A 15,190-nucleotide genomic window follows, 5' to 3' on the forward strand; every position below is an offset into this window, starting at 1 on the left:
TTATGGAGAGCAAGTAAAAGTCTTGTCAAAATGTGGATTTATAAACATTTGTCCTGCTGGAGAGTAGCTCTGAGGAGAAAAACCTGGGAGTCCTGGTGGATAATAGAATGACCATGAGCCACCAACGTGCCCTGGTGGCCAAGAAGGCCAATGGCATCCTGGGGGGCATCAGGAAGAGCGTGGCCAGCAGGTGGAGGGAGGTCATCCTCCCCCTCTGCTCTGCCCTGGGGAGGCCACAGCTGGAGCACTGGGACCAGTTCTGGGCTCCCCAGTTCCAGAAGGACAGGGAACTGCTGGAGAGGGTACAGCAGAGGACTACAAAGATGATGAGGGGCCTGGAGCATCTCTCTGATGAGGAAAGGCTGAGGGACTTGGGTCTGTTTAGTCTGGAGAAGAGAAGACTGAGGGGGGATCTGATCAACGCCTAGAAATACTTAAAGGGGGGGGCCAGGAGGACGGGGCCTTTTTTCAGTGGTGCCCAGTGACAGGACAAGAGGAAAAGGGCACAAACTTGAGCACAAGAAGTTCCATCTCAACATGAGGAGGAACTTCTTCACTTTGAGGGTGGCAGAGCCCTGGAAGAGGCTGCCCAGAGAGGCGGTGGAGTCTCCTTCTCTGGAGACATTCAAACCCCACCTGGACCCGTTCCTGTGCAACCTGCTCTGGGTGGACCTGCTCTGGCAGGGGGTTGGACTGGGGGATCTCCAGAGGTCCCTTCCAACCCCAGATCATTCTGTGATTCTGTGATCCCTGGATATTTCAGTCGTTGCTGGTTTTTTTTTTTTTAATTCCTGTATTCCTGAAAGTGGAAGGAAAGATGGCTCAAGGATTGGGTTGCAAAGCCAGACCACCAGACTCCCCGTTTCAGGCAATTTCTGGTGTGTTTTCCCTCCGCTCCCTCCATTTTCCCCTTGTTTCCCCTCCCTTCCAGGCAAGCGCTGAGCGAGGTGACGGCCGCCCTGCGGGAGCGGCTGCATCGCTGGCAGCAGATCGAGATCCTCTGCGGCTTCCAGATCGTCAACAACCCCGGCATCCACAGCCTGGCCTCCGCCCTCAACATCGACCCCAGCTGGATGGGCACCCCCCGCCCCAACCCCTCCCACTTCATCATGACTGACGACGTGGACGATTTGGACGAAGAGCTGGTGTCTCCCATGTCCATACAATGTACGTGGTCCCTCTTGGCCGAGCGCGGTGAGTCTGCGTCTGCCGGGGGCCTGGGGCCGTAGTTGAGGTGTGTTAGGAGGAATTAAGGTACCTAAATTGGTTTTTTAAATGGCCGAAGGCAAATCATTAGTCGTTAAGGGTCAGGAATATCCGTAAGTGCGGGACCATCACCGCTGGGGTTGCCTGGAGCCTGTTAATTCTGTGATTCTCTAATTCCAGCAGAACTAGTAATTTGTAGACGTTATTAGTCATCATTTAATCATCTGTGGGCTGTTCTGTTCAACTCTCTGAATTAATGCACTTACAAAAAGAGCCAAAGGCACGGGCTGGGCTCGGGAAAGTGAGAAAGGACAATGAAGTGCATTGTCCTCCTGCCCAGAGCACTTGTTTGGGATATAGAAGGACTTGGACAACCCCTCCTCATGCACAGCTTTGGTCCAGGAGAGCCACAGAGATGCTGGGAGGGCTGGAGCCCCTCTGCTGTGAGGACAGGCTGAGAGAGCTGGGGGCGTTCAGCCTGGAGAAGAGAAGGTTCTGGGGAGAGCTTGGAGCCCCTTCCAGTCCCTCAAGGGGGGGGCTCCAGGAAAGCTGGGGAGGGACTCTTGATGAGGAAGGGGAGCCATAGGAGGAGGGGGAAGGGTTTGACACTGAAAGAGGGGAGATTGAGGTGAGATCTGGGGAAGAAGTTCTTTGCTGTGAGGGTGGTGAGAGCCTGGCCCAGGTTACCCCGAGAAGCTGTGGCTGCCCCATCCCTGGAGGGGTTCAAGGCCAGGTTGGAGGGGGCTTGGAGCAACCTGGTGGAAGGTGGAAGGTGTCCCTGCCCAGGGCAGGGGGTGGCACTGGGATGGGGCTTTAAGGTCCCTTCCAACCCAAACGATTCTATGACTTGCCCCTCTTGCCATTCTTGATGGGGAGGAGCAATCTGTTGTGGTGACGCTGCCTCTGCCTGTAACGAGCCATTAGACATTTCCTGGAGCAAAGACAGACACCCCCGTGCCCCATCTCCTCTGCGTGCATGGTGGTCACCCCGATGGGCATTCAATCCCTTTTTACCAGTGAGTGTTCCCATACTAAGAGCTGGGAGGAATGGGGCTGCTGGCGGGGTGGCAGATGGTCCCAGATCTCTCAGAGGAAGGGGCTGAGTTTGGGTCACCCTGTGCCCTTCGCGCTCCCAACTGCTGAGCTCTTGGGGGAAGTGAAGGCTGTCTCCTCCTCTGCGAAAGGTTGGTGAATCGGCCCTGACCGCTCTTCCCGTGATAAACTGACCCAGATTCAGCCTTGCTTCTCTCAAAAATGCATTTTCCAAACACAGTTTCCTATCTCTGGCTCTTGCACGAGAGGACAGGAGAACTGAGGAGCGGTTCCAGGCACTGACAGCGGCTGGAGCTCATGGTTCCAAGCTCCGGCTGGGAGAGGGGACCCCACACTGGCAGCAATCGCTGCAGCAGCCTTTTTAGTTATGTCTAATTCGGGTAGTTTTCTAGTGAGGACATCATCCAAAGTCTGTTTGAATGGGTAGAGAGTGGGGAAGAGGAATGGAAGAGCCTCTGGGTTGGTAGAAGGTGGAGAAGAGGAACGGAAGGGCCTCGGGGTTGGTAGAAGGTGGGGATGAGGAACAGAAGGGCCTCGGGGTTGGTAGAAGGTGGGGATGAGGAACAGAAGAGCCTCCGGGTTGGTAGAAGGTGGAGAAGAGGAACAGAAGGGTCTCAAGGTTGGCCCTCAAGGTTGGGCTACTGGAGATGCCCGTAGGTGCCATCACCATCCTCCCATCATGGCTTTGGGTTCCAATTCGATGCTGTGAAGGTCAGGAGGCAAGTGCTGAGGTCGGGCTGAGGGTGATGGGGGATGAAGGCCGAGCACGGAGGGGTTGGGCAGCCAGCAGGAGGAACGGCAGGAGGAACGGGGTGTCTGCAGGCTTCCAGAGATCACCAAACATGGGGGTGGGAGCTGGCAGTTTATGGGGTGGTGTGCGTAGGGAAAGTTTAAAGCCTCAAATAATGGTGTCCTACTCGTCTTTGTGATTATCAGTCCCATTAGAAGCCAAACAGCACTAATGAGACACTTGCGAAGGTGAGGACAGGCTGAGAGAGATGGGGGGGTTCAGCCTGGAGGAGAGAAGGCTCCGGGGAGACCTCAGAGCCCCTTCCAGTCCCTCAAGGGGGGGGCTCCAGGAAAGCTGGGGAGGGACTCTTGATGAGGGAGGGGAGCCCTAGGAGGAGGGGGAAGGGTTTGACACTGAAAGAGGGGAGATGGAGCTGAGATGTGGGGAAGAAGTTCTTTGCTGTGAGGGTGGTGAGAGCCTGGCCCAGGTTGCCCCGAGAAGCTGTGGCTGCCCCATCCCTGGAGGGGTTCAAGGCCAGGTTGGAGGGGGCTTGGAGCAACCTGCTCTGGTGGGAGGTGTCCCTGCCCAGGGCAGGGGGTGGCACTGGGGGGGCTTTAAGGTCCCTTCCCACCGAAACCATTCTGTGATTCCATGCAAGGCAGAGATTAGAGAGGGATGTCTGAAGAGAAGTCCCACCTGAAGCACGCTCTCCGGAGGATGAGCTGGGGGGGGTGTGAGCCTTCATCCGAGATTTTAAGCCTCGGCTTCGTTGTTTCTTGCTCGAGACACCTCGAGGGTGATTTTTTGCAGTGGGGACTCACGGTTCCCGTCAGCCCAGTGACCAGTGCTGGCCTCCCTGCCCCTCTCCGAGCCACCACATCCCCGTGGGGGGGTAACTCGTGTCCCCGGCGCTGGGCACCCAGCTCCCAAAACATGGGAACGTTTGCCTTTCCCCGGAGGATTTTTCTCTCTCTGTGTGCAAAACCCAAAACATGGGAACGTTTGCCTTTCCCCGGAGGATTTTTCTCTCTCTGTGTGCAAAACCTGCCTCAGGAGAGAAGCGCGGGGCTTTTCCTCCCCAGATGTGGGGGGGATGTTGCCGACGGCCCGTGATGGTTCTCCCAGTAAATCACGTTTTTCTCTCTCCCGTTGACTCCCGGTTGGCCCATCCCAGATGCAGCCTGGCTTTTCGGGCGCAGGTTCAGTGACCGCTCGTCTCTGTCCTTGGAGGATCAGTCCCTCTGGAAATACCCTGGTTTGGTTCTCTTCAATTATATTTTAATTTTTTTTTTTTTTTTTTTGTATTCTACCCTCTGCCCTTTTTCTGGACTAAAATCCATCCACTGATTTTCCAACTTTCTGGCACGGCAAGCTAATGAGCCTTCCTCTCCTCACCGAGTCATCAGCGTCTTTACTAACCCCTGGGAAGAGTCTGGTGGGATGAAGAAGAATCACAGTTCGCTGTAGCCCTCACGTGCTATTGGGTTTCGCTTTTTTTAAAAAAAAAATAATGCAGTTACAAACTCTGGAGGTTTTTTTTTCACTTGTTTTCCCCCCTGAGGTGGAGAGGAAGGGTTGAGGCTAGGCCAGGAGGAGGTGATAACGTTCCCTTCCCTGTCCCTCCTCCTCCTCCTCCGCACAGGCTTCGCTCACAGCCCGTTGCCGTGCCCTTCGTCCCTCCCTGTCCTTAAATAAATCGAGCAGCGCCACCGATTGTGCTCATCTGTCCCCGGTGCCCTGACGCCGTGGGGATGGCGTTTTTCGGCTGGTGGAAGCCTTCCCATGGCAGATGCTGCCCAACATCCCCCCCTGGGATGGAGGAGGAGGAGAAAGAGGAGGAGGAGGAGGAGAAGGTAGAAGAGGAGGAGGAAGAGGAGGTTGTCGGCAGCGGCCAGGCTGTGCTTGGTCAGGGTGACGGTCCTTCCATCACCTTCCTCGAGGCGATGAGCAGGTTGTTTGGAGAACGTTGATGAAACGCGTGTCGGTGTCCGGAGAAGGAGGAGGTTTGTGGGAAGCGAGGGCTGGGCCAGGTGAGGTCTCAGCCGTCGCTCCCGGGCTCGTGGTGGAACAGGAGAGCGCGAAGGCGTGGAGTTGGTAAATGAGGAGTGGAACAACAGGGGGGGGAAAAACACCCCAACCCTTGGGGGAAAAAAACACCCCAACCCTTAGGGGAAAAAAGCGTGGCCCAAGAGACAAAGAAACCTGTAGCAGAACCCCGTAATCCCCCAGGGGATTATTCTGCAGAGCCCGGATCCCCGTTACCCCCCCAAACTGGGACTCCCAAGCCGTGTCCCCACCGGCGGCTGGCAAGGAGGGACCAGCCGGGCCGTTCCTGTCCCCGCCACCTTCCTCAGCGGGAGAGCTGGGACGGCCCCGGTTCTGCCCGTTAACACCCATCGTTAACCCTGGTTCTGCCCATTAACACTCTCCCCGTCACCTCCTCCCATTGGATTTTTTGCAGTTCCCACCGGAACGAGGGATTTTTTCCCACCTTGACTCCGCGTGACTCGACTTCGCTTCATTTTAGCTCCGGAGAAAAGGGGAAAAAATAATTTTAGGGTTATTAATCTTAGGAAAATAGAAAGTGGGCGACGTGAAGAGCTGCAGCGCAGGTCCGTAGGTGGGCAGTGCAGAAAAGCGGTGGGACCCTGTGAGAGGAGCCGTGATTGACCCTGGGGGACGGGGAAACGGCAAAGTTTGCCCGAGTTACTCTTGGTCGTTCCTTCTTCCACGGGAAATTCCTCCCGGGAGCCGGGTTGGTGCCGTCAGATGAGCTGCAGGAGACTCCCGTGTCCTCGCTGTGTGGTTTTATAGCAGTGATTTGCTGGTTCTTCGATTCCCGAAGGAGCTCTCCTTCCACTCCATCTCTTAGCTTTCCTGTCTGTTCACCTTTTTAACCCGTTTTTACACTTATTTCTTATGCGTATAAGAAATCCTGAACAATCCTGAACACCTTATCTCCAAAAGAAGGAACGTCTTGTGTGGAAATTACAGCCAGTGGATTAATTACGACCAGTCTGGCTGTCGGGTGGCGATGCCACCCACTGGATCCTTAGTTTTCCAGGGGTAATGATGGACAGGGATGTGCAGAAATCCCCGGGTGGGTGAAGAAGGTGCCTCCCCCGGCCTCTGCCGGTGACCCCCTGGCTCCGTGGGGCAGAGGTGGTGTAGGTGTGGGGCAGAGGTGGTGTAGGTGTGGGGCAGAGGGAGCGGGCTCAGCTCTCCGGCCTCTGTCACCTGCCGGGTAAGAGTTCCTGGCCAGAAAGATCGTTAACGATCTCCAGAAACTGTTAATGAGCTGGTGACAGGGCACTGACGGAGGCAGCACAATTTGTTTCTCTGAACCAAGAGGAATTTGCAATTAGAGGAGAATTATTTTTCCAATTGAGCGTCTCTTTGATCAGCGAGTGAATTATCAAACGGATTGGGACCAGGGGATTCCGCTTTCGGAGCAGAGCTTCAATTTCTACAGGAAAGCTGGGGAGGGACTCTGGATGAGGGAGGGGAGCCATAGGAGGAGGGGGAAGGGTTTGACACTGAAAGAGGGGAGATGGAGATGAGATGTGGGGAAGAAGTTCTTTGCTGTGAGGGTGGTGAGAGCCTGGCCCAGGTTGCCCAGAGAAGCTGTGGCTGCCCCATCCCTGGAGGGGTTCAAGGCCAGGTTGGAGGGGGCTTGGAGCAACCTGCTCTGGTGGGAGGTGTCCCTGGATGGGACTGGGTGGTCTTTAAGGTCCCTTCCCATCCAAACCATCCCATGATTCTATGATTCAGGGGTGGATTGAGGACAAAAGCATGTGCCTGCCCAATTAATGCCATAATTACTATCCATCTGCCAGGTGTCCCAGCCGTTCAGCCCTGCAGAAGGTACAAGGCGGGGAGGTTTCTGCATCCTCAGAAGCTTTCCTTGCTCCTGAACCCAAAGCAGAGCTCTGCTCCACAGCCCTGCCCTTGGTCCCGCGTTCCTGCTCCAGGAGCGATGCTGGGAACGGGAGCAGAGCGGAGCTCCAGGAGCAGAGCTCATCTCACCAGCTTCAGGTGCCTCCTGGTCACCGAGGGTCCTTTTTGAGGCCGTGCAGGGAGATAGAAGTGCCAGAGCAGGAGGCGTCTGCACAATTTGGGTGTCTGCCTTAGGATGAGGTGAATCATGCCCTGAAAGTACCGAATTCTTCACCTTTGCTACAAAGGGAGCCCGGGTGGGGAGGGTGGATCACGCAGCCGGTTTCTGCCCCAGGCGAGACGATCAGATAAAGTGTTCAGAAAGCACCTACATCAGGAACGTCCAACGTCATTTCTCACGGGGTGGGCATTAATCCAGCATGTTGAGCAGCAGCGCCAGCCTAATGCTTCTTCTGCCTTAAAACCGGCGTAAGCGATGGCACAAGGTGGGGTGGCCACAGTGGCCCGGTGACAGAAGGTGCCGCGGTGGTAGGGCTGGCCGTGGGTGGCAGCTTCGTGGCGGTGCCTCCTGCCTGGTCTGGGGGTGAAGTCTCTTTCCAGTTGCCTTCAACCTTCTCCCTTTTCTCTCCCTACAGCTCCTGCCTTGCCCAGCACAGTTCGCCAGCGCCTGGTGGACCCCCAGCACGGCCACGGATCCCAGAGGTTGGTAGAGAGTTACGTGCAAGGCCAGAATGAGTCGGGCCAAGCTGCCCATTACCGGGCGGGCAGAGTCTCTCTCCGTCGAATGCACAGCCTCTCCTCCGGACAGTCTTTCAGTTCCGACCTTCCCGGCACCAGCCCATCATCTGCTGCCACCACCACCACCACCACTACCACCACCTCTTCCACCTCTTGCTCCTCAGCCACCACCTCTGCATCTGCTCCTGCTTGCCATGTCCACCCTCTCTGTTACCATCACACCACCTCCTCTTATTTCCTCCAGATGGACTCCATCCCCGACCTGCCCCCTCCTGATGTCACCTCTGGAGTTCGCTGTCGCACTGAGAGCTTTGGGTATATTGCTGTTTCTTTTCTAGCTCCCTCCTGCCTGCCATGGCTCAGAGCTGACGCTTGCTGGGGTGCTCTCTCTCCTAGATCCCTCCTGCCGCTTTCCTTTTGGGCCTTTCTTTCATTATTTACCCACGGTTTTGTTCCCTCACCCACTCTCCCTCTAAGACCCTTTAAGGAGCGCTCCATGGTCCCCCATTCCCATTTCTGCCAACTCCGTGGGTGCATAAACCAAGGAGGTTTGGGGGTTACCAAGAGGATGGGGCCGGTCTTTTTCCAGTGGTGCCCAGTGACAGGACAAGGGGAAACGGGCACAAACTTGAATGTAAGAAGTTCCACCTAAACATGAGGAGGAACTTCTTTACTTTGAGGGTGGCAGAGCCCTGGAAAAGGCTTCCCAGGAAGGGTGTGGAGTCTCCTTCTCTGGAGACATTCAAACCCTGCCTGGACACGTTCCTGTGGGACCTGCTCTGGGTGGACCTGCTTTGGCAGGGGGTTGGACTAGATGATCTCCAGAGGTCCCTGCCAACCCCATGTGATTCTGTGATTCTGAGGTGCTGTTGTTTAATTGTAGCTGAGCAAATGAGAGTTCCCGGGCGCTCGGTTGTCGCTGGATGAGTCCGTCTCTTGCTGGGGCGGTGCCCCCGGGAGAACGGAGGTAACACAACTGATCAAACAAACGCTGACCTTATTTGAAGCCTTGACTTGTTTGGGGTCTTCACAAGCGAATTGCAAAGGGAACACAAGGGGTAGGTTGGGTTTTGACGTTTGTGCTGGTTTTAGGAGGTGACAAAAAGCTGGAATTAGGAATTTGGTGTTTCAGAGCGGCCTCTGTTTCGGTAGGGGGTGAAGCATGTGTGTGTTTTGGCTCAGGAATGTCTGAATAACGAGAAGAGGAAGGAGCTGGAGCTTCTTGTTGCTGGATCACTGGCTTTAACTTGGTCCTTTCCAGCATTAACAGTGGCCGAGCGACGGCTCTTTGGAGAACTGTGTAGGATAGGACCCAAGGAGCTGTTTATCATCCACATCCCTACATCCCTGACCTCTCCCAAGTCACCGCGCTGGCGTTGGGCAACCACAGAAGCAGGAACCCTGTCTGGTTTAACTGGGGTGCTGCCAGGGGCTCTCCGGCAGCCGCCCCGAGCTCAGCAGTGGTCTGTAGCCCAAGCAGAAGATCGTGTTCCCCGGGTGGCTTTCTTCTGAGTGAGCTCCACAGGCAGCAGCCGTTGGAGGTCCTCACCCCACGCGTGGCTTGGAGGGCTCCAGACCCTCTCAACCAGCTCCAGAGCAGTGGTGGAGCCTGTGTCCATTCAGGTGCCTGATTTAAACCGGATTTTTTAATCAGGGGGTGCGAGTGTGGCACGTGGTTTGGGGTGGGCTCGGTTCAGGGGTGTTTCAGGGGCTGGGTGCCGAGGTGTTGGACACTGGAAGGGCTGTGACGGGCCATCAGGGGGTCCCCTCCTCCTGCCCTGTGACCGTGGCCGAGCCGTTTCATCTCTGTTCTGCGCTTTCTCCTTGGTACAATTAAAAATAGCCTCCTTATCCCCAGCGTTAGGGATCGGACTCCTGGGAAAAGGCTGGAAGTCTGTGAGTGAGGAAGTCCCCAGGGGCAATGTCCTTCCGCGTTTATTTATCCCGTTTATTTATCCCGGCAGGACAACATTCCAGGTCACCACATCTCCATTGGGCCGTTATTCCTTTGGCTGTAGGTATCTCTGCCCTTAGGTGTAGGTTCTCCCCTGCCATGGTTTACACACAAGGTCTCTCTGTAGGATGTCTCAGCCCCTTCCTGACTTTCCTGCCCGAAAGCCGGGCTGCTTGTGGAGCCCCTGGCAGCTCCAGGCAGGTTCTGGATCCAGGAATATCGGGAGAGAGGGAAGATCACGGCACCTGCTCCACAATGGGCAATTAAAGAGCAACATCTCGGTTTAATTTGGTAACGTTTGTTTTGGGGATTAGGAGAAGCAGCGTAATTAAAATATAGATTGATTACTGCCAATTTGCATTCAGCTGCAGCTGTCCCGATAAAAGCTGGGGACGGTCCTGGTGACATCGCCCGGTCCCTGTTTGCCCTCGACCTCCCTGTCTCTGCGGAAGGGAGGCTTGTCCTGGGAGCTCCAGGGCCGATGTCCCATTTCAAAAATAGCTGCATAAACATGGGTTTATATTTTTTTTCCCCCCCCAGGCCTGTGATACACCGAACTGCTGACCAGATTGGTGTCCCCAACCCTGCAGACTCCCCTGAGAGTGGCAGAGGGAACCGTGGTGTGACTTTGGGATGCCAGTTAGAAAAGGCGATGATGGTGCTGGGAGGCCATTAGGAGAGAATGACCGAGGTCTCCTCCTCCTTCCCCGGGGGCACTGGGCAGCTTGTCGGGCAGCTTGTCGGAACCCAATCAGGTGGAAGGCAGGCCTGTTTTCTCCCTGTTCCCGTAGCGGCTGATGGGGGATAATTGATTTAACGAGGGAGTTTCGCAGAGTCAGAACTTCCCACCGGAGATTTGCTTCAGCTACGCAATAGCAGGCGGCTCCAAAATCCATGCTCATCCATTCTCTGTTCATTCCAGGAGACAGAAATGAAGCAGCGGGTGCCCAAATGTGCTCTTAACTTTGTTGTTGCTTTTCATTTGGGTTGTTTTTGGGGGTTTGTTTTGTTTTGCTTTGTGTTTTTTTGTGTGGAACTGCGTGGTCAGCAGATGCTGCTCAGCTGCGTCTCTGAAGCCGCAGCACGAGCCGATGTGTTTGCTCTTTCTCTTTTACACAACCAGCCTCGGGGGCCTTTACACCCCCCCCTCGAGCTCCGCAGCCTCCCCGAGGGGCGAGCAGAACAGACGGGGAAGCCTTTCCAGGGAGTCATTGCCAAGGAGGAAAACGGAACACCACCACCCCCCCCAAAAAAAAAATTCCCGTCTCCCTCGGTAGGAGGAGAGCGGGACCTCGGGCGCCCCAGGCTGCTGGATCGCTTTAAGCCTCCCGCGCATCCAGCAGATTGCCAATGTCGGCGAGAAATTGTCTCAAAACAAGCTGTTTCCCCCAGAAAAAGGCTCGGGGGTGTCTCGGTTCTGCCGGGGGTTGACCTGGCAGGGACCTTCTCTCCCGGCAAGGCCAGCGCGTGGCCGGCGAATGGCTTTCCTCAACTCCTCACTCTTTGCTTCTCTTTTGCAATTGGCTTCAGAGGATCCGGTGCAAATAAGGTCAGAGCTGTTCTGATTTCGAGGGCTGATGCGTGGGGTTTTTTTGGTTTTTTTAAATGTTAACGGAGGGGACCGGGTGTCCCTTGAGGGGGGTGGGGTGGGGGGGAGAGAGGGGCTGGAGGACGCTGTGTGCACAGAGGTTTCTGCTGCCGGTGCCTGCTTCGGGTGGTACCCGTGGGAAAACCCGGTGGAGATGGGAGCGTAGGACCAAATCCCAGCGCCGGTGGCCCTTTTCCAGCGGGGACGGGAGGTGGCAGCCACAGCGAAAGCAGAGTCTCAGTCACCCAGGGTGACTCGCAGCTCTGACAGGGTGGAAGGGAAGGAATTACCGTTGGGTTTGCATCGTAGAGGCTGTTTCTAAGCCCCTGCCTGTGCCACCCACTTGGTATGTAATGTATAGCCCTGCACCTATGGGTGCTCTTGGAGTGGAGGAGGCAGCCAGGTCTGGATGGAGCTGGTAGACCAAGCCCTGCTTTAGTGTTAGATGCCCTCAAGCCCCTCCTGAGCTTTCCTCCAGCCCGTGTCCTTGTGCAGGCACCAGGAGAGACCATCCACCAGCTGCAGAGCTGGGGAAAAAATTCCATATCCCCCTCCTGCCTGCTTCCCTCTTCCTCCACCGCCACCAGGTCTTTCTTTACTCCATGCTTCGCTCTCTGCTTCTTTTTGTTCGCAAATTCAGCCCATCCCCATTTTCTCACCCTCTCTCGGTCACCGCGGTGGGTTCGGGTTCTGGGACGGGGCGGTGGGAAGCGCAGGCGAAAGCCGATAAAGCCGCAGCAATGCGCGGGTCCTGCCCTCGCGTGGGTCCTGCCCTCACGTGGGTGAGCGCCCTCAGCTTCGGTCTTGGTAGGTCGTGTGTCCAGCTGCGTGGAAAAGAAAGTGGTGAACACCGTGGCTGGGACTGAGGAACACAAGGAACGTGTCCTAAGGGAGGCCGGCTGGTATTTTTCACCTTCAGTTGGTGGTCTCAGGTTCTCAGGAGAGGTCAGCGTTTGGTGGGTCCAGCTGCACCGCAGAAGCCCTTCCTCTGAAGGCACCTTTCCATGATGCCATCAAGGCTGGCTGTGACCTTGGCCAGCTTTTCCTCTTGAAAACGTGACATACTGATCCAGGGCCCGTGTGAACCTCATGAAGTTCAACCAAGCCAAGTGCAAGGTCCTGCACCTGGGTCATGGCAATCCCAGGCACAAATACAGGTTGGGCAGAGAATGGCTGGAGAGCAGCCCTGAGGAGAAGGACTTGTGGGTGTTGGTGGATGAGAAGCTCAGCATGAGCTGGCAACGGGCGCTGGCAGCCCAGAAAGCCCCCCACATCCTCGGCTGCATCAAAAGTAGTGTGGCCAGCAGGGCGAGGGGGGGGGATTCTGCCCCTCTGCTCCGCTCTGGGGAGACACCAACCGGAGCTCTGTGTCCAGCTCTGGAGTCCTCAGCACAGGAAGGACATGGAGCTGTTGGAGCGGGGCCAGAGGAGGCCTCGGAGATGCTGGGAGGGCTGGAGCCCCTCTGCTGGGAGGACAGGCTGAGAGAGTTGGGGGGGTTCAGCCTGGAGAAGAGAAGGCTCCGGGGAGACCTCGGAGCCCCTTCCAGTCCCTCAAGGGGGGGGCTCCAGGAAAGCTGGGGAGGGACTCTGGATCAGGGAGGGGAGCCATAGGAGGAGGGGGAAGGGTTTGACACTGAAAGAGGGGAGATTGAGATGAGATGTGGGGAAGAAGTTCTTTGCTGTGAGGGCGGTGAGAGCCTGGCCCAGGTTGCCCCGAGAAGCTGTGGCTGCCCCATCCCTGGAGGGGTTCAAGGCCAGGTTGGAGGGCGCTTGGAGCAACCTGGTGTGGTGGGAGGTGTCCCTGCCCAGGGCAGGGGGTGGCACTGGATGGGCTTTAAGGTCCCTTCCAACCCAAACCATTCTATGATTCTATGGTTAGCCTGATGAAAATCACCAGGGTCTGACTATCCCTTTTTGGCTGAGGCTCATCCAACATGACCAGCGATGTCCTGGCAATGTTCTTTTCTCCCCTCTTATCCGCGCAGGAGCGTCCCGTCCTCGTTGCTGTCTCTGCCAAAGCCATGGTGCCTCCTGGCAGCGGTGTCCCCGTGGGCACACACCTCCCCTCTCATGCGCTTCCCTGTGGGAACCGGAAAAAAGGATCATTTTGGGCTGAAGAATGTTCCAGGAAAGCTGCGGTTCAACCCATATGGGGGCTGCTGCTGCTGCTGGGGGTCTTCCCCACTGCCCACCCACCGCTGACGTGCCCATGGCCAGCTGCTGTCACGGTGCTGTCCCTCTCCGCTCCAGAGCTGGGTGTCCCCAGGGAACAGCCAGATTAGAAATGGGGAGGGGTCCTCACAAACAGACCACCTTAATGCCCAGGGACCTCCAGTTCAGTTCTGGGCCCCCCAGTTCCAGAAGGACAGGGAACTGCTGGAGGGAGTCCAGTGGAGGCTGCGAGGATGCTGAGGGACTGGAGCATCCCTCTGCTGAGGAAAGGCTGAGGGACCTGCGGCTGTTCAGCTGGAGAAGAGCAGACTGAGAGGGGATCTCATCAACGCTCATGACAACAGAAACGGCCTCAAGTTGCCCCAGGGAAGGTTTAGGATGGAGCTTGGGAACAATTTCTTCCTGGAAAGGGTTGTGAAGCCTTGGCAGAGGCTGCCCAGGGCAGTGGTGGAGTCGCCATCCCTGGAGGGATTTCAGAGTCGGGCAGAGGTGGTGCTGAGGGACATGGGTCAGTGGTGGGTTTGTCAGTGTTGGGTTGATGGTTGGACTCGACGATCTGAAAGTTCCCTCCCAACCACGACAGTTCTATGGTTCTATGATACCTAAAGGGTGTGTGTCAGGAGGATGGGGCCAGACTGTTCTCGGAGGTGCCCAGGGACAGGACAAGGGGCAACAGCCACAAACTGGGACACAGGAAATTCCATCTCAACATGAGGAGGAACTTCTTTCCTGTGAGGGTGGCAGAGCCCTGGAAGAGGCTGCCCAGAGAGGTGGCGGAGTCTCCTTCTCTGGAGACATTCAAAACCCACCTGGCCACGTTCCTGTGGGACCTGCTCTGGGTGGACCTGCTCTGGCAGGGGGGTTGGACTGGGGGATCTCCAGAGGTCCCTGCCAACCTCTGTGATTCTGTGACCCTCTGTTGTGGCGGGAGTGGTCCCGGGAGGAGAACTGGTGGCCATGGTGCACACCGAGGACCGGCTCCGAGCTGCTGGCAGCATCACCCAGGGGCAGCGTTTGGCCTCCGTCCCCCCACGGCGCAGGACCAGCTGTCCGAGGATCAGGTTCATTCCAGGGGAGAAAATCCTCCTGGACCAGAGGATGTTTCTCCATCTGCTGTCGTCATTTTCTCCACACGCTGCCGTGGCCACGGGATCGCTGTTGTCTCCGCTGTTGTCTCCACTGGATTTAAAGCTCGGCAGGAGCTTGAGAGAGACGGGGGGAGGCTCACGAGCCTCTGAACTTGGGGGCATTTGCAGATCTCAGCAGGGAGAAAACTCACCTTCTTCACAAATAAGGCATTTTTGGAGTCACCTCAGTTAAAAAAATATTTTTTTGCTGTATTTGTTATTATCTCGGTGTTTTTTTACAAGTTTTCTTTTCGCTGACCCGCACTCAGATGCCTTTGTGGTTGTGGCAGCCAGTGGAAAGGTTGGCTTGATTTTTTTTACCCAGAAAAGACTATTCGTCCTTGGAATTACAATGCTGAATTTCAAGCGAGTGGACGGTTCTGTCTGAATCTTCGCTGGCTGTGGCACGCTGCGTCCGCGTGACACTCAGCCGCTCCATCGGGTGGGCTTCAGCAGCAGGAGCTCTGCTCTTGCACCCTGGTCCTTGGAAAAGTGGTGGTCCTTCGGAAAGTGGTGGTCCTTGGAGAAGTGATGGTCCTTGAGGAACTGGTGGTCCTTGGATAAGTGGTGGTCCTTAGGGAAGTGGTGGTCCTTGGAGAAGTTGTGGTCCTTGGGGAAGCGGTGGTCCTTGGGGAAGGAATGATCCTTGGAGAAGTGATGGTCCTTCAGGAACTGGTGGTCCTTGGATAAGTGGTGGTCCTTAGGGAAGTGGTGGTCCTTGGAGA

The 15,190-nt window shown here is 56.2% G+C and overlaps 1 protein-coding gene across 3 annotated transcripts in view; it reads left to right on the forward strand.

Annotated features, from left to right (window-relative positions):
• The window catches only part of STIM1 (stromal interaction molecule 1), a 110,518-nt gene that overhangs the window by 91,503 nt on the left and 3,825 nt on the right, over positions 1-15,190 (forward strand). Inside the window, exons 10-12 of one of the 3 annotated variants that reach the window (XM_074144588.1) lie at positions 932-1,167; positions 4,164-4,244; positions 7,522-7,939. In XM_074144588.1, the coding sequence (XP_074000689.1) occupies positions 932-1,167; positions 4,164-4,244; positions 7,522-7,939 (735 nt within the window). The remainder of the gene's footprint in view (positions 1-931; positions 1,168-4,163; positions 4,245-7,521; positions 7,940-15,190) is intronic. The other 2 variants (XM_074144603.1, XM_074144596.1) reach the window with 2 other exon arrangements.

The sequence above is a fragment of the Numenius arquata genome, chromosome 1 (genome assembly GCF_964106895.1).
Source record: "Numenius arquata chromosome 1, bNumArq3.hap1.1, whole genome shotgun sequence".
Taxonomy (NCBI): Eukaryota; Metazoa; Chordata; class Aves; order Charadriiformes; family Scolopacidae; genus Numenius; species Numenius arquata.